Consider the following 18,688-nt stretch of genomic DNA (forward strand, 5'->3'; position numbering starts at 1 on the left):
TAAGGTTATAAATGATTTCTTACAGACAACAGTGACACAACGAGTCACACGAACACGATCGAGTTATACGGACCAACCAAGGAGACCGCCCTCTACCCTATCACTCCCTCAGACGACAGTCGCAGTTACGGCACATACGAAAAAAACATGGACGATTTCTCGGACGATTACAAGAATTTCGAGGTATGTTCTAACGAATCAATTTTTAAACTCTTACCAAAGAAATGCATGGGGAAACAAACACCTAGCTCTTTGACCTAAATGCACGCATGTGTAATTCATCTTGTTGAATTAGAGATATGTTTATATGAATACTCATCATCAGTTTGAAATATCCTAAGAATTCATTATTTAGACAAAATGGCTGCTTGAAATTTTAATATTCCTATGTTATTTGACTAAATTTGGTTACTCTGACAACCTTGACCTACTTTGAATTGTGCACTTCCTTACCATTCATTAGAAGTGACCAAATTTCATTTATTATATCTGCATCCATTTTTATGTCAATTAATTTAAGACTTTAATTATACTGGTATGTTTTTAGCAATGTTTTGCTTTTCACAAATCATCATGAATTTTAATCAAAATTCACGTTTTGGGGTTTTATTCTTGTAAAAGGTCATTAACCTTTCATACATATTGACCTTCATAATCTGCAAATTAACATTAGAACCTGTTATTTACTGGGAATGCATGTTATACAATGGTAGATCATCCCCTATGCATGAATCCCAATAATAACCCCTACAACTAATATTATTACCATATATGGATGATACTTACCACCCACTGTTACCATGACAACAGGGTAGAGGGTTGGTGAGACCCAAGCCTGTATGGTTACAGCCCCTGGTAGAACAGCCTGGACCCAGTAACGACGACGACACGGTACACCTCACACTCAGTTCTATATCTCCTCGCTTCAAGTCATGTTTATCAGTTTCTTTGTTATTTAACGTGTTCATGTTTTAATTTTTTTTTTTTTGAGCACCTAATTATGCTTCTGAAAAATCACAGTCAGCTATGAATAATCCTATACAGCAGGACATTCTATTTCATGTACATGTATATGAATTTCTTATCTGAACTGACAGTTGACATTGTAAGAGGAAAGGAGAAAATGTAGTGGCCAGATAGGTATTCAAGCCCAGGACCTCTGAACACTTATTGCCAAGTACACTATCGCTGAGCTACCTGGTTATCGATATTCGACCAAATCCAATCCTTTCTTTTTCAAAGTCTTAATTGGCCCTCAAAGACATACGAAACCTTTCCAAACACCACAACCATGGGTATTTTAATTGGGTGCCAATGTTGTAACAAAAGAGGAGAAAATGTAGTGGCTAGACTGGGATTTGAACCCGGGACCTCTGAACACTAGCCGAATGCTCTACCGCTGAGCTACCTGTTGAGCGATGTTGGACCCAGTCCAATCCCGCTACAACATATCAGATTTGTCTGTGTTTGCTATCTGATCCACATAACAATCATCATGCTGACTTCATGTCACCTTAGCAGACCTTTATGTAGTATATGTATTAATCAAAATTTTAAAAAAAAATCACTGCTTGACATGGTGACCAAAAGACAGAAATTAGAATGTTGGCCACCTTGACCACTCTGGCACTGTGGCCCATATATAGTTACACAAACCTCCTAGTGAAAGTCATCATCATACTAAATGTTCTGTTCAAGCTCATTGATAGAAATAACCCAATTTCAACATTAGTTCTATGGTATATGGCAAATCATTAGCTTTCGCACCAGCAAATTAACTACACTAAAATTCCTCCTAAATCATTCAATTTCTGCTTGTGCTTCTGTATTTTTTGCGTATACAACCACATATGTTATTTTGTTTGATAAATATATTGACACATTTTAAGACCGATAAACATTGAACTTTTAAAATATTTCCCTATAATTTGAGAATATGTGACTACTGTGTTGTTCTATTTGTTGCCTATGTTACTGTTTTTGAGAACCGATTTATTTGTTACTTTTTGTTTGATCATGGGTAGCAGAAACGGACCAATACTTTTCTAAATACATCGGCTATAAACAACTGAACCAGACATTTTATTCTTCATTAAAACAGCTATGTGTCATTCAAGGACTTATGTAATTAGCAGGTTTCAGTGAAGTAAGGATGCCCTATATCAGTACTATGTGACCGGATGGGGTGGGTTGCTTGGTTTAAATGGAAGAAAACCAGACTTTCAGCTGAAAAAAATGGTAGAATCCACTCAATACAAACTCACACATGAGTTCGAATTTTATATGCGTGTATTTCAGATTTTGATTTAGTGATAGAGCTTCACTTTTGCCTTCCAATCAGTAAACATTGAAGTTATTACAGATACCATAATCACTGTGACTTCCTTTATTTGAGCCTTGTTCAAATTGATCTTTAACCCAATATAAGACACCTGATTCCTAACCTTGTAATCACCCGAATATTCCTGTTTCTGCTATGCATGACCGACATTTTGATTTGCATGCCCATGTTGAAATGTTTTGCATGTTGACCTCTGTGACCTTTGTTTCTTTCCCTAACAGCATGACAGGAAAAGCATGCACAGTAGTCAGTGCACCTGTAACTGTGTACAAGTGAAGGTCAGGACCGTCTCCCGTGCCAAATGTAGTTGTCTGTCCGTGGATTCGTCAGGGGTAATAACACGTAGCCTCTCACCGCACGGAAACCGTGGTAGTCACATGTAACAGTGGACACTTGTGTTAAATCTTCAGACATTTAAATATCATTGTCCTAAGTTTTATTTTGATTTATGAGAGTAAGTTCCTGATTTCAGAATTATTGTGAATTGCAAGATTTTTGCATGTGATGTTACACTGTAATATTTGGTGCTCATGTAATCAAGATTTCTTGAAACAAAGTATTGTCTCCTGAGTTACATTATGAAGTTTTGGCACTATCTGTTTTGAGAAATCTGGTGTAGACTAACAAGTTTCCACTGTTATTATTATCGTGATTCAGACTACAATGGTTCAACTTCACTTGCCACCACTATCTCACTGTCTCTATATATATGGTATATGCATGTTTGTAAGGCATTTTGTAGGTATGACCCTAATATGTGAATATCATACAACGGTAAAATGAATCAATAATTCAAATTGAGGAAAATTTGTAACCTCATTGAACGGTTGAGACTAAACTTAAATTATTGATGTAAATGCACTCATGCACTTTTATATAAACACACTCACTTTTGATGTAGCTTTAATAAAGTAGAAACTTCAATTACTGACATAAACATCATGTACCAAAAACTACTGTATCTATATATGTTAATGTAAAAGGATCAGCAAGTCCCTAACTCTATATATGGAAATTAAATTAAATATATGTTTTGTGTCAAATGAGAATTATTGTTTGTATAAAGTTTATTGAAAAGAAATAATGAAGTGAAAATAGTTATTGAAAGAAATCCTCTATACTAATGATTATTATACACTACTGTCAACCAACGGTCTTTCGGGTGCGATTTACTTTCGCGACTTTTAAGATCCAATATACATTTGAGAACGTTTATCTCCGGGAAGTTTATCTACATGTACATCATTTATACTTATATTCATGTCCAGTCAATTTTATTATCCACAAATGTTAATTTTAAAGTTAATTTTAACGAACATGTTTTTTAAATGGAAATCGTGAAATTTAGTGGCCGAGAAAGGAGGTTGGTTAGCAGTAATTGGAGATAAAATTTTAACAAAGGAAGACAATTCACTGAGGAGAAATGAAAATGAGACACAAAAAAAAAGACAATTTCTACTGATGTATTTCAATAATGGTAAATTTAGAAGAGATGGTTATGTGTACCATACAACAATGATTTTGTTTATGTGTACTTAACAACGATTTTGCTTATGTGTTATTTTACAGGATGAAGACATAAAAAGAGTGTTCCTGCCCCCTCCAGGCTACAGCAGTCGCTCCTACACCCCCAACAAACTTGACTCCCCCAATCTGGGAAATACACACAAATCTTTTCTCACCGACACACGGCCGTACTTAGATGATGGTAGACAGTCTGCACAGTGGCAGTATGAAGGCAAGACAGATATTATCATACAGCTATCAATATTTTGTAATCGTGTCCTATTACTCAAAATAAAGGCATCTCTGTTGGGGTTCAGTTTCAGGATTTTTAAGTTGAAACATTTTGTCTTGACAGTGATGAATCTCTGTTGGGGTTCAGTTTCAGGATTTTTAAGTTGAAACATTTTGTCTTGACAGTGATGAACCTTTCTTAGCTTAATTTTATGTGCTGCCTTTTGAGCAAAAATTTTAGTCCTGCTTACAGGATTATCGTATATTATGTTCTGTTATCAGAATGTTTTGGTGTTTGTTAACAAAGTCATCTTTTATATTTTTGTACAACTAATAGAAAGTATTCAAAGTTATTATACCGTCTGACTCTGAAGTAAGCATTAATGTTTATAGACTTTTTTTGTCTGACTCTCGAGTTAAAACGTTAATGTGATTTATTTATAGAACTGTATTGTCTGACTCTTGAGTTAAACGTTTATGTGATCTATTTATAGAACTGTATTGTCTGACTCTTGAGTTAAACGTTTATGTGATCTATTTATAGAACTGTATTGTCTGACTCTTGAGTTAAAACGTTTATGTGATCTATTTATAGAACTGTATTGTCTGACTCTTGAGTTAAACGTTTATGTGATCTATTTATAGAACTGTATTGTCTGACTCTTGAGTTAAACGTTTATGTGATCTATTTATAGAACTTGTATTGTCTGACTCTTGAGTTAAACGTTTATGTGATCTATTTATAGAACTGTATTGTCTGACTCTGAACGTAAACATTAAAGTGATCTATTTATAGACCCGTATCAGAGCAGAAGCAAGGGAACATTTGATAGCGATTACATGAATCCACTACAGAATGGAACTTCTCCGACACATTTCCACGATTATAACAGCAGGCCAGAAACACGGCCCAAGGTAAGTGTTGGTCATTGTTTATCATCAGTTTTTGGTCCAAAAAAGACTTAATCTACTGTAACTCGATCGTGTGTGCTTATATGTATGATTGTTATGAAAGTATGAATATTTTGTTTGTCTATGATTTGGATGTGATCGTTATAAAACGATAACATTGTGTGTAATTCTGCTGTGATGTACAGAATATTGAGTTGTAGGTTGTATTTTTATAGACTGGTGTGACTAACACTTGTGTTACAATACTCTGGGGGGATGAAGAACTGGAGATGTTAGAGAGTCTTACGACAACAATTTTGTAGTGGACTTTTAATACAAAGTATGAAAATGCTTCAGGTTATCTCAATACAAGCTATATGTTTATGCATAATTGGGTATCTTGTTCAAGAAATAAAATATAAACTTAACAAAAATTATGTTGGATTATATAATTTCATGATTTGAACAGATGATTTCCAGTAAAATGAACACAACATGTGAAAATCTGCTATAACAATAAAATATACTGTGTTCCAGAAGAGATACTACAATTATAACCCCTAGTCTTCAGAACACAGGTAAAACACAACACAGGTAAAACACAGGTAAAACTGTACCTTGTTCACATATCACCTGTCCTCATTTCTCCAGAGTTATCGTCTTTCCAGGTGTGGTGTGTTGGTTTTGATCACCAAGGTGGGGAGCTCGTTATAAATTATTGCAGTGAAATAGGAATTTTATTTTATCTATAGGAAAAAATATCGCATAAATGTTTGTGATTATAATTGACTGATGGTATTCCAATTTGATTTAATGATCTGTGTAATGTGGCTGTTACAAATGTATTAGTTCCAGTTTGAGGGTGTGATGTTTGTTCATGTTAACCATTCATTCCAATGCCCAATCAGTTTGATGTCTGTATGATGCTCGTTACATGTGTGGTTGTCTCCCTTTGTATCCCTCTTTGCTTTTCCGCTTTACAGAGTGTAACAGATTTTTCCGACCAGCGTTCGAGTCGCTCATCAAGCCGTAATGGACTAGGAGCCACCCCTCCCCCTCCCCCTCCCGTCCGCTCGTCCAGTAAGGGTGTGGCCAATAACTATGGACACTCCCCTATTCCACCAATCCCTGCCAGGAATTACGACGTGGATGACCTGCCCCCTCCTCTATATGATGATACGCCACAGCCTAGATACGCTCCGGCCCCAGGTATGATGCCATCAGAGGCACCACATTGTTTGCTTTCTTCCATATGTCTCTTGTTGATAAACTATAAATGTGTATGTGGGTACTGCATGGCTTAACCCTATTCTTCTTGTGTGAGGTTGTGCTATATGTTCACTCCCTCATCCTAAGATATCAGAAATGTCTCTACAATTCAAGGAGTAATTGCTTTATACTGATATATTTGAATGGTTCTTTGTTCAGCATGAACAATTCTTGTTTAACGTGTTTAGCTTTGAATATTTTTTGTAAATGGACAGTTTTATTGCACTTAAAATTAGTGATTAATTGAAATTTAGGTTAATTGACACTTTGGAATTTGTCAATAAAAAAGAAGCCTTCCTGATTTGCTGTTTTATTATTTCAGGTTCAACAGGGGGGAGATACATGAACCCTAATGTGATAAGTAACCCTACATATGACGGGCCCAGTGAGGGGAACAATTCGGCCCAACGCAACCATATACCAGTAGATGACATGAGAGGAGATTTGGTATAGCACCAGTGACTCCCATTGGGGCCCCGTCAGAATAGACTGATGATTTAGGCTCCATCAGGACAAAGTGATATTTAGGGCCCATCAGATTAATAGACTGATTATCTGCAGCGATACCCCTCTGGAGCCCCCAATACAGACTGGAACAACCAAAGTTTAGAATCAAATTATAGGAAGGTTACCAAGGGGGACATCTAGAACACTGCCTGGTGACAGGTTCCCCATTGGAGCCCCTAGCCAGATTGTTATCAGATAATAATTGGTGCAGCCAGTGATAAGACATACAAGACGCTATGCAAGGAGACGTTTTTTATAGAACCATTACTGTATCTTCTATTGGTGTTGATAACATGCCAGAGAAGAAAGACGATACATCTGTTGTGATAACCAGAGAATACAAGTCTTCTTTATGTACTGCATCATGATCGTCAAAATACATTTTTAGATTACTTCTATTTCCTAAAATAGAATATATTGCATTTAGACTTTTTGGTGATTAAAAAATGAAAAAATTGTTTCATATAGAGTTATGTCCCCCTACATACAAGTAGGAGGTGCTTAGTTGAAAAGAGGAAATAGTGTTCAGTGACGAGGGATTGTCAGTGTAAGCACAATTCATAAGTACATACAAAGTCCCGTCGGAGAACATGGCTTCCGCTCAACGAAATCCAAATCACTAAAATCTGCCAAACAGAATATTATGTATGTCTTTGCCGTGCGAGCTATCTCCCTCTGTGGAAGCATGTTACTCCCCTTCTAAGAAGAGTTGTCTCCCTTTCAATGTATTTTGTTTAAATGTTAAATGTGGTGATGAGTTCAGTTTGCAAAAAACGTTTTCATTGAGTTTTGTGTAAGACTTTGTTCCTAGATTATAAGATATTTTGGAAGTTCAGCATGCCAGCAAGTATACTGTTGGGATAAGTTTTGAGTTCAAGAGTTGAGTATACATGTATTTGTAGAAATACCTGAACTGATAAAGATGTATTCGTCTGTGAGACCAAAGTATTTATGATTTTGTACATATGTGTCTATGATTATTAAACTTAAGACAGAGTCATTGTATGAAAGTTTTTATGTGGTGTAGCTATGCATTTCCCTCATTTGTGGTTACATGAGAATTGACATTCATTTATCAATGAATGTCAGTTAGTGTTTGTTATATTTCAGCATCAGAATAATGTAAACATGAAAGGTCACCTTAACAGCTAGATAAACGTTAAATAAATTGTGTTCAGACTAAAAACTAAGAATAAGTCACCTACCCATGTGAAACGTTATCAAAATAGAAGTACTGCTAAAGGTGCCAAATCTTATTTGTACTTAGGCATGTTACATGTAAACATTTTATTTTGTAAGCAACACATATCCTTGCACAAAATTATATAAATCACAATATTCATTCATGGTGTGTAAAGAATTCGCCATTTTCTTGCATGTACTTTCATTAACATTCATCTTATCATCAATATATTTTATCGTCATTGTTATGTCCATTACTTTTTCAAATTTCCACCATTGTTTTGAATTTTTATGATAAGCAGTTTTAGTCTATGTGATAAAGCAGAATACCAAAGTATTTCTAAAGGTTTCAATATGTTATCTCCCCTTTTATAGCTTAATTATCTCCCCTGACTGAGTTATCTCCCTTTTTTAAAAATTGACTTGTTTGTCCCATGTAGTGTCCAAGAGGCAATTCTGTCTTTGCATATTACAGAGTTAGCTCCCTTGCGGGTAGGTATTGATTGTTACATCATTATTTTGTGAGCACAATTCACGTCGTTTTCTACGAAAATATTATGTTACGCTTGCAAACACATGACGTCACAATCAATACCTACCTGCAAGGGCAGATAACTCTGTAATAGATGGACAACGGCTATGTTACGTATTATTTTTTACATATATGTACGTACTGTTGGGCTTGATGTGAAGAAGTTTACAGTTACTGATATATAATAGCCAAGTTTGCAATGTGTTATTAACACACTAAGGTTGTGAAATTACAAGTTTTGAGTTGGATCAAAATTAGAGTTGAAATGATGATCAAAATCTAGTATCAAAACATTATGTTACTAGTGTGTCTTATTGGTAACAAATTTATTGATCTGTTAATCACAATTCTTATTTTAATGGTCACCACACAGCCGATATGTGTTAGGGTTTAACAGTATTATGATGTGGATTCTGATTATTTCATAAAGATATATTTATAACTGAGTTGAATGTATGAGTGAAAACAAATACTGTTTTCTGTAACTTCATAAGAATGGAAGTGATTAGTTTGAAATTGGAATTACTCATGATTATGTAAAAACGTATATTGCTATGAATAATTAAATATATATTTATGTTACCATGGAAACGTCTTGCCAGCCACAGAGTGACAGGATGTCTGGTGAGTGATTGTGTATGAGTATTAGATAGAGTTGGTTTGAATGTTATTTTGAGAAGTTGCAAATTTGGTTCATTTTCATGTTTCATATCAAAGAGAAAATAAACATTTTTTACCAATGATATGAAGACTAAGGTTTGTTTGTTTTTCATTCCACTGATTACAGTGCGAGTACTAGGGAGTGGCAGTAGGATACTGAAAACCGCTTACTTACCTGGTATTCTGTTCCAATCAAATTTTAGGGTATAATTAATTAACAAAGTTAAAACGGGGTATACTTGAATCGGGTTGTCTGTTCGTCCGTCTGTCTGTAGACAACATTGTCAGGCGAAACTCCTTCTAAACTGCCTGACAGATTTTGATAAAATTGATTACAAATATCCCTTACATGAAGGGGAGTTGAGTAAAGTTTATTGGGTTCTGTCCTTTATTAATGGAGTTATTTCTAATTAAAAAGCCTAATTAGCCTGAGGGGTGGGGGATATGAGTCTGCCACTACGATAACTGTAATAACTTTATGAACCAGAATTACGATGACTGTAATAGCTTTATAAACTAGAACTACGATAACTGTAGTAACTTTATAAACAAGAACTACAATAACTGTAATAACTTCATAAACCAGAACTACAATGACTGTAATAGCTTTATAAACTAGAACTACGATAACTGTAGTAACTTTATAAACCAGAACTACGATAACTGTAATAACTTTATAAACCAGAATTACGATAACTGTAATAACTTTATAAACCAGAACTACGATAACTGTAATAACTTTATAAACAAGAACTACGATACTTGTAGTAACTTTATAAACAAGAACTACGATAACTGTAGTAACTTTATAAACAAGAATTACGATAACTGTAATAACTTTATAAACCAGACCTACAATGACTGTAATAACTTTATAAACCAGAATTACGATGACTGTAGTAACTTAATAAACCAGAACTACGATAACTGTAATAACTTTATAAACCATATACAGAACTACAACCATCGTAATAGCTTTATAAACCATATACAGAACTACACTCACCGTAATAGCTTTATAAACCATATACAGAACTACAATCACCCTAATAGCTTTAAACTGCCTGACAGATTTTGATAAAATTGATTACAAATATCCCTTACATGAAGGGGAGTTGAGTAAAGTTTATTGGGTTCTGTCCTTTATTAATGGAGTTATTTCTAATTAAAAAGCCTAATTAGCCTGAGGGGTGGGGGATATGAGTCTGCCACTGGTTAGCATCATGCTGAAGTTGAGAATTCACGTAACAGCTTCATAAATCAGAACTACTATAACTGTAATAGCTTTATTAACAAGAACTACGATAACTGTAATAACTTTATAAACCAGAACTACGATAACTGTAATAACTTTATAAACCAGAACTACGATAACTGTAATAACTTTATAAACCAGAACTACGATAACTGTAGTAACTTTATAAACCAGAACTACGATAACTGTAATAACTTTATGAACCAGAATTACGATGACTGTAATAGCTTTTAAACCAGACCTACGATAACTGTAATAACTTTATAAACAAGAACTACGATAACTGTAATAACTTCATAAACCAGAACTACGATAACTGTAATAGCTTTATTAACAAGAACTACTATAACTGTAATAACTTTATAACCAGACCTACGATAACTGTAATAGCTTTATAAACTAGAACTACGGTAACTGTAGTAAAAACTTTATAACCCAGAACTACAATGACTGTAATAGCTTTATAAACTAGAACTACGATAACTGTAGTAACTTTATAAACCAGACCTACTATAACTGTAATAGCTTTATAAACCAGAACTACGATAACTGTAGTAACTTTATAAACAAGAACTATGATAACTGTAATAACTTTATAAACCAGACCTACAATGAATGTAATAGCTTTATAAACTAGAACTACTATAACTGTAGTAACTTTATAAACAAGAACTACGATAACTGTAGTAACTTTATAAACCAGAACTACAATAACTGTAATAGCTTTATAAACCAGAACTACGATGACTGTAATAGCTTTATAAACCAGAACTACGATAACTGTAATAACTTTATAAACCAGAACTACGATAACTGTAGTAACTTTATAAACCAGACCTACAATAACTGTAATAGCTTTATAAACTAGAACTACGGTAACTGTAATAACTTTATAAACCAGACCTACGATAACTGTAATAGCTTTATAAACTAGAACTACGGTAACTGTAATAACTTTATAAACCAGAACTACGATAACTGTAATAACTTTATAAATCAGAACTAGGATAACTGTAATAACTTTATAAACCAGAACTACGATAACTGTAATAACTTTATAAACAAGAACTACGATAACTGTAATAACTTTATAAACCAGACCTCGATAACTGTAATAGCTTTATAAACTAGAACTACGGTAACTGTAATAACTTTATAAACCAGAGCTACGATAACTGTAATAGCTTTATAAACCAGAACTACGGTAACTGTAATAACTTTATAAACCAGAACTACGATAACTGTAATAACTTTATAAATCAGAACTACAATAACTGTAATAACTTTATAAACAAGAACTACGATAACTGTAATAGCTTTATAAACCAGAACTACGATAACTGTAATAACTTTATAAACAAGAACTATGATAACTGTAATAACTTTATAAACCAGAACTACGATAACTGTAATAACTTTATAAACCAGACCTCGATAACTGTAATAGCTTTATAAACTAGAACTACGGTAACTGTAATAACTTAATAAACCAGAACTACGATAACTGTAATATCTTTACAAATCAGAACTAGGATAATTGTAATAGCTTTATAAACCAGAACTACGATAACTGTAATAGCTTTATAAACCAAAAATACGATAACTGTAATAGCTTTATTAACAAGAACTACGGTAACTGTAATAACTTTATAAACCAGAACTACGATAACTGTAATAGCTTTGTTAACAAGAACTACTATAACTGTAATTATTTTATAAACCAGAACTACAATAACTGTTATAGCTTTATTAACAAGAACTACTATAACTGTAATAGCTTTATAAACCAGAACTACGATAACTGTAATAACTTTAAAGATCAGAACTAAGATAACTGTAATAGCTTTATAAACCAGAACTATGATAACTGTAATAACTTTATAAACCAGAACTACGATAACTGTAATAACTTTATGAACCAGAATTACGATGACTGTAATAGCTTTATAAACCAGAACTACGATAACTGTAATAACTTTATAAACCAGAACTACGATAACTGTAGTAACTTTATAAACCAGAACTACGATAACTGTAATAACTTTATAAACCAGACCTACAATGACTGTAATAGCTTTATAAAATAGAACTACGATAACTGTAGTAACTTTATAAACCAGACCTACTATAACTGTAATAGCTTTATAAACCAGAATTACGATGACTGTAATAACTTTATAAACCAGAACTACAATAACTGTAATAGCTTTGTAAACCAGAACTACGATAACTGTAATAGCTTTATAAACCAGAACTACGATGACTGTAATAGCTTTATAAACCAGAACTACAATAACTGTAGTAACTTTATAAACCAGAACTACGATGACTGTAATAGCTTTATAAACCAGAACTACGATAACTGTAATAACTTTATAAACCAGAACTACAATAACTGTAATAGCTTTATAAACCAGAACTACAATAACTGTAATAGCTTTATAAACCAGAACTACGATGACTGTAATAGCTTTATAAACCAGAACTACGATAACTGTAGTAACTTTATAAACAAGAACTACGATAACTGTAATAACTTCATAAACCAGAACTACAATGACTGTAATAGCTTTATAAACTAGAACTACGATAACTGTAGTAACTTTATAAACCAGAACTACGATAACTGTAATAACTTTATAAACCAGAATTACGATAACTGTAATAACTTTATAAACCAGAACTACGATAACTGTAATAACTTTATAAACAAGAACTACGATACTTGTAGTAACTTTATAAACAAGAACTACGATAACTGTAGTAACTTTATAAACAAGAATTACGATAACTGTAATAACTTTATAAACCAGACCTACAATGACTGTAATAACTTTATAAACCAGAATTACGATGACTGTAGTAACTTAATAAACCAGAACTACGATAACTGTAATAACTTTATAAACCATATACAGAACTACAACCATCGTAATAGCTTTATAAACCATATACAGAACTACACTCACCGTAATAGCTTTATAAACCATATACAGAACTACAATCACCCTAATAGCTTTAAACTGCCTGACAGATTTTGATAAAATTGATTACAAATATCCCTTACATGAATGGGAGTTGAGTAAAGTTTATTGGGTTCTGTCCTTTATTAATGGAGTTATTTCTAATTAAAAAGCCTAATTAGCCTGAGGGGTGGGGGATATGAGTCTGCCACTACGATAACTGTAATAACTTTATGAACCAGAATTACGATGACTGTAATAGCTTTATAAACCAGACCTACGATAACTGTAATAACTTTATAAACCAGAACCACGATGACAAATAGCTTTATAAACCAGACCTACGATAACTGTAATAACTTTATAAACCAGAACCACGATGACAAATAGCTTTATAAACCAGAACTACCGTACGATGGCTGCAATAGCTTTATAAACCAGAACTACGATAACTGTAATAACTTTATAAACCAGAACTACGATAACTGTAATAGCTTTATTAACAAGAACTACGATAACTGTAATAACTTTATAAACCAGAACTACGATAACTGTAGTAACTTTATAAACCAGACCTACTATAACTGTAATAACTTAATAAACCAGAACTACGATGATTGTAATAGTTTATAAACAAGAACTACAATGACTGAACAGCTTTATAAACCATATACAGAACTACAATCATCGTAATAGCTTTATAAACCATATACAGAACTACAATCACCGTAATAGCTTTATAAACCATATACAGAACTACAATCAACGTAATAGCTTTATAAACCATATACAGAACTACAATCACCGTAATAGCTTTATAAACCATATACAGAACTACAATCACCGTAATAGCTTTATACACCATATACAGAACTACAATCACCCTAATAGCTTTATAAACCATATACAGAACTACAATCACCGTGATAGCCATATAAACCATATACAGAACTACAATCACCGTAATAGCTTTATAAACCATATACAGAACTACAATCACCGTAATAGCTTTATACACCATATACAGAACTACAATCACCCTAATAGCTTTGCAAACCATATACAGAACTACAATCACCGTAATAGCTTTATACACCATATACAGAACTACAATCACCGTGATAGCCATATAAACCATATACAGAACAATAATCAGTGTTATCATATTTTGATGTAACAATGCTTGTGCTAAACTGAGGTTTAAATATGTACGCTTATGGTGTATTACCTCAAATTGTAGAAAAGACAATATGTATAAAAGAGAATATAAAAATAAAAATAAATTATAGTGAAGAGGAAAAACAACCACGAATTTTACACCATAATTCAAACCCTCGATCGTAGTTCTCTGTTCCTTTGTGACAGTATTTTGAATGGGACTCTTACTCTATAAACATTGCGGTTTTTCTCCTGTTCTTTTTTTTTACTTTCTTTCATTTTTGTAATTACAGTACCATCATGATCTTTATTTTCCATGTTTACACAATGGACATCTCACACACTAAGTTGGACTTGTTGTATGTAGCTGTATTGCGAGTGTCGTGCCACTGAAACTCTTTGCCCTTGTGCAGAATGATGTATATCTCGGAAGGCCGTGCCTCTGGCTCGCCATGTTCTACGTTCCAGTTGAAGAACGTCATCATCTGTCCGTCCTCGTAAAGATAGGCTCCCGTCTCATTTCGTGTACCCTGGATCAACGTGTACTTCGTTTGTTCCTGGTCTGTAAAAATATCGATCCATCTTCAAGTTTCCGTGGCAAATTCGGAAAATAACCGCCCACCCCCCTTTACAGGAGCAACGATATTATAGCAGAACATCATTTATAGAATCAACATATTAACATGTCACAGAAAAAAACCATGACATTGGCAATCAGAAAAAATGAAGTCTAGTTCAGCTTTGTGGTTGTATATCTGACGATGAAATCATGATACTAGAAATCAGAAATATTTAGTCTAGTTTTGTATTTGCGGTTGATCAAGAAAATACTTTACAAGACGATTTAAAGCATTTCAAGTACCATAAAACTGTCCATATTACTTCAATGCGGGTCTGCGCTTCAGAAAGAACCAACTCTTATATCGAAGATCAAATAAAGACCTTCATATGAATAGTGTTAGACCGATTCTCGATTTTGATCGATGATCATTCGATTATGATTTTCCTAAAGACTATCGATTATGAAAGGTAATAATCGATTATTGAATGGGAGATACCGGTTACTTGTGGGTTTTTATACTGTTCTGAACCTATGTAATATATACATTGTATTTACAAAACCACATTTCAAAATGTCTTACCCAGAACCACGTTTAACAGACCTTTCGAAAATCTCCATCTTACTCCTAAACACGTTTAACTGACCTTTCGGGAATCTCCAACTTACCTAGAAACATGTTTATCTGACCTTTCGGGAATCTCCAACTTACTTAGAAACACGTTTAACTGACCTTTCGGGAATCTCCAACTTACCTAGAAACATGTTTATCTGACCTTTCGGGAATCTCCAACTTACCTAGAAACATGTTTATCTGACCTTTCGGGAATCTCCAACTTACCTAGAAACATGTTTAACTGACCTTTCTGGAATCACCAACTTACTTAGAAACATGTTTAACTGACCTTTTGGGAATCTCCAACTTACCCAGAAATGCCTCCATGTGAGTCTGTTTCTCGGCGCTGTCGATTTTGATCAGACTTGTCCCTGCAGCATTGCAGGTTAGTCCGAATTGTATAGCATCATAAAACTGGCAGCATTTGAAGTTATAACACATCTTTAATGCTCTGTTATGCATAAAACCGTCCGTACATTTTCCTGTAACAAAGTCTGAAGTTTAATGGGACTGTATTTATCATTATTAGATATTTTTTTTGATATAATATGAGACAACTGCACCTCCTTACTGCAAATTGATATTTTAGAAGAAAAAGCAAAGTCAATCGAATTTATTTGAATCTATATTAAACGAAATTATCATATTAAGCGCCTATCATCCGAAGTGGTTTCTAAAGAATCCGTAAACAGGACTTGTCTTCATAAAGTCCTAGTTGCGGATAACCCACATGAAAAGCCAACTGGGGATGTGCTGTAAATTATGGCGACAATGATCTAGTTGTTTTCATCACAGATGCCTCGATATTTACCTGTAAGTTTAGGCACGAAGTACCTGTATCCCAGCTCACTCTGTTCATAATACAGGTATACAATGCTCTGAAGACTGCATACATTGGTCAGTTCGTTATAGAAGGACATACCGCTGGTCAGTCTGTAGCTCTGCCTGAGACAGGACAGCACGGACACCACCTGGGATTGCCATATCATCTGGTCATTGTTAATCTTGTCCTGGGAAATGGTCTGCTCCATCCCGATGACACTCACTGATGTCAGCTTCCCGATTAGTATTGCTATTAATAGCACAGTTGATATGCGAGAGAAATCAAAAAGTACCATGTTATGTACCTCGCTTCAGTTCAAAATTAAGAATTTCAAATTTTTTACCACTTGGCAAAGTGCTTTTGTGGTTCCGCAGGTTATAAAGACAAACTTTATCTTTAAAAATCCTAGAAAAGCTTTAACAATCCAACATCAGGTGAAACATTTATTTCTTTCTGCTAATTCTCAAAGATCATCACTGGTATTTCACAGGTAGTTGGTCCGTTTTAAGAGCTATGAGGCACTTATAATGCATTATGTAATTCTGTGGCGCACTTGATAAGGGATTTGTATCCCCCTCTAAATGTTTCACAAGGATGCCAACTCGTCTCCGATTCGCATTAAAGTGTCTGTAACTGTTTCACAACACTAGTGAATCATATTATTCTATCTGTCAGAGACAATACCGAACCTATTACTGGCTACTTATAAAATGGAGGTTATATTGGATATATCAACAAAAGCTGTTAACTGCGACAGTCTAACACTCGATTGCCTGACTACAATCCTCCGTAATGGACTGTTATTGTACTAGATACTTCACAGCTTTTAACGCCGATCATTAAAATTATATAATTAGAAATTCTTATTTTGTTCATTTTCATTCCATTCTTCGATCAACCGTTATTGTTTTGAAAGATGAGAGAGATGGTGATTTATTTTGTTCACGGATCAATAACCCTATTTAAAAGACTGATGACCAATTTTTATCTGATGCCGTTAACAATACATGGTCATTTCTCAACCATGTACCGGAAACTTCTGAACAATAGTGATCATGTTTATGTATGCTGTTCCGCTCCATCGTCCAGGTTTCTATGGTGACATTTCCTATCTTTGGCCTGGTTGTGCCTCTTTTCAAACAATCTCAGTTTTTATTTGTCATACGCTTTCTTATGTCACTAGCAAAAGTCGATCTAATACGAATACAGCATTTTGGTCAAAGCAACGGTCTGAACCTTCACGTTTTTCTTCGACATCATTTATCAGCGCGGATAAAGAACTTTTTCTTTCTCTCGTGATATAATGAGTTACCGAGTCGTTGTTTGTAACATTGTAATTCCTTTCTCTCCTCCAAGGCTCTCTATCCAATGTTATCCGCCCCTGGACAAGACAAGAGAATCTCTGTGTTGTTTCGTACATATCCTTGTTCAAACTGAAAACGTGAAGTTGTTCGTTGTATATCATGGTAACCACACTTTGTTGTCAGTGCTAAATGGGTTCATGTTCAAAACTAATTACAAGCTATTGCTACATACCTTTGGCGATACGGATTAGACAATTTTCCTTACACTATGTCCATCCTCCTCGATACTCCAGCGGTTACTTTAACGTACTTTATGTCCATCCCTGGACTTTCTATTGTAGAACTGGAGGCAACAGATCAGGTAAGAGCTATATAACGGTATACTGTGGTTGACTGTGTGGCTTTGAAGTTGGGCGTCGCTGTTTGCAAGTCTGTGATTGGTTCAGATTATATTTTTTTCTCCAGAGCTGCCTCCAGTTTTGATGTGAGATAGTCCAGGGGCGGATATAACGTCAGTTTTAGAAACCCCTGGAGTATAGAGGATGAACCATGTCAGACAAATGCTTTGAAGTGGCGTTGTGTAACCTAAACTATAATTCCCTGAACTGGAGCGCCTGCGAGGTCACTTTTCAATAAACATGAAGCAACTCCATTAACTCAAAACAAGCAGGTCTGATTGCATAGACTACCATCTCACTTCGTTAGAATTGGTAAATCGAAATTAATTAATGCATCGAGAAAATCAAAGAACCACTATCTTAATTCCGTAACTTCTGCGAGATACAAAATGTTATTTCATACGTTTCTAAAAGCATATGTTCAGAAGGATTCTTTATTTTGTTTAATTTATTATTTTTTTATGTTTTTTTTTTTTTTTTTGTGTGAAATTTA

General features: G+C 34.1%; 2 protein-coding genes across 8 annotated transcripts in view; one reads left to right on the forward strand and one right to left on the reverse strand.

Moving 5' to 3' along the window:
* Positions 1 to 9,204, forward strand: part of LOC138317616 (nephrin-like) — a 132,894-nt gene extending 123,690 nt beyond the window's left edge. For 2 of the 7 annotated variants that reach the window (XM_069259399.1, XM_069259404.1), the window contains 7 exons: positions 26 to 183; positions 811 to 891; positions 2,563 to 2,673; positions 3,911 to 4,079; positions 4,875 to 4,993; positions 5,953 to 6,178; positions 6,561 to 9,204. In XM_069259399.1, coding sequence (XP_069115500.1) covers positions 26 to 183; positions 811 to 891; positions 2,563 to 2,673; positions 3,911 to 4,079; positions 4,875 to 4,993; positions 5,953 to 6,178; positions 6,561 to 6,691 — 995 coding nt within the window. In that variant the 3' untranslated portion in view covers positions 6,692 to 9,204. Of the gene's footprint in view, positions 1 to 25; positions 184 to 810; positions 892 to 2,562; positions 2,674 to 3,910; positions 4,080 to 4,874; positions 4,994 to 5,506; positions 5,548 to 5,952; positions 6,179 to 6,560 lie in introns of all 7 variants that reach the window. The other 5 variants (XM_069259405.1, XM_069259406.1, XM_069259402.1 and 2 more) reach the window with 5 other exon arrangements.
* Positions 9,205 to 14,420: 5,216 nt separating this feature from the next.
* On the reverse strand, positions 14,421 to 16,983 carry LOC138317618 (uncharacterized). The gene is made up of 3 exons (XM_069259407.1): positions 16,482 to 16,983; positions 15,982 to 16,152; positions 14,421 to 15,057 (listed from the first exon to the last, which is right to left on the reverse strand). The coding sequence occupies exons 1-3, from the start codon at positions 16,786 to 16,788 to the stop codon at positions 14,816 to 14,818; spliced, it is 720 nt and encodes a 239-aa protein (XP_069115508.1). The 5' UTR covers positions 16,789 to 16,983; the 3' UTR covers positions 14,421 to 14,815.
* Between the last annotated feature and the right edge of the window lie 1,705 nt (positions 16,984 to 18,688).

Source organism: Argopecten irradians, chromosome 3 (assembly GCF_041381155.1).
Source record: "Argopecten irradians isolate NY chromosome 3, Ai_NY, whole genome shotgun sequence".
Taxonomy (NCBI): domain Eukaryota; kingdom Metazoa; phylum Mollusca; class Bivalvia; order Pectinida; family Pectinidae; genus Argopecten; species Argopecten irradians.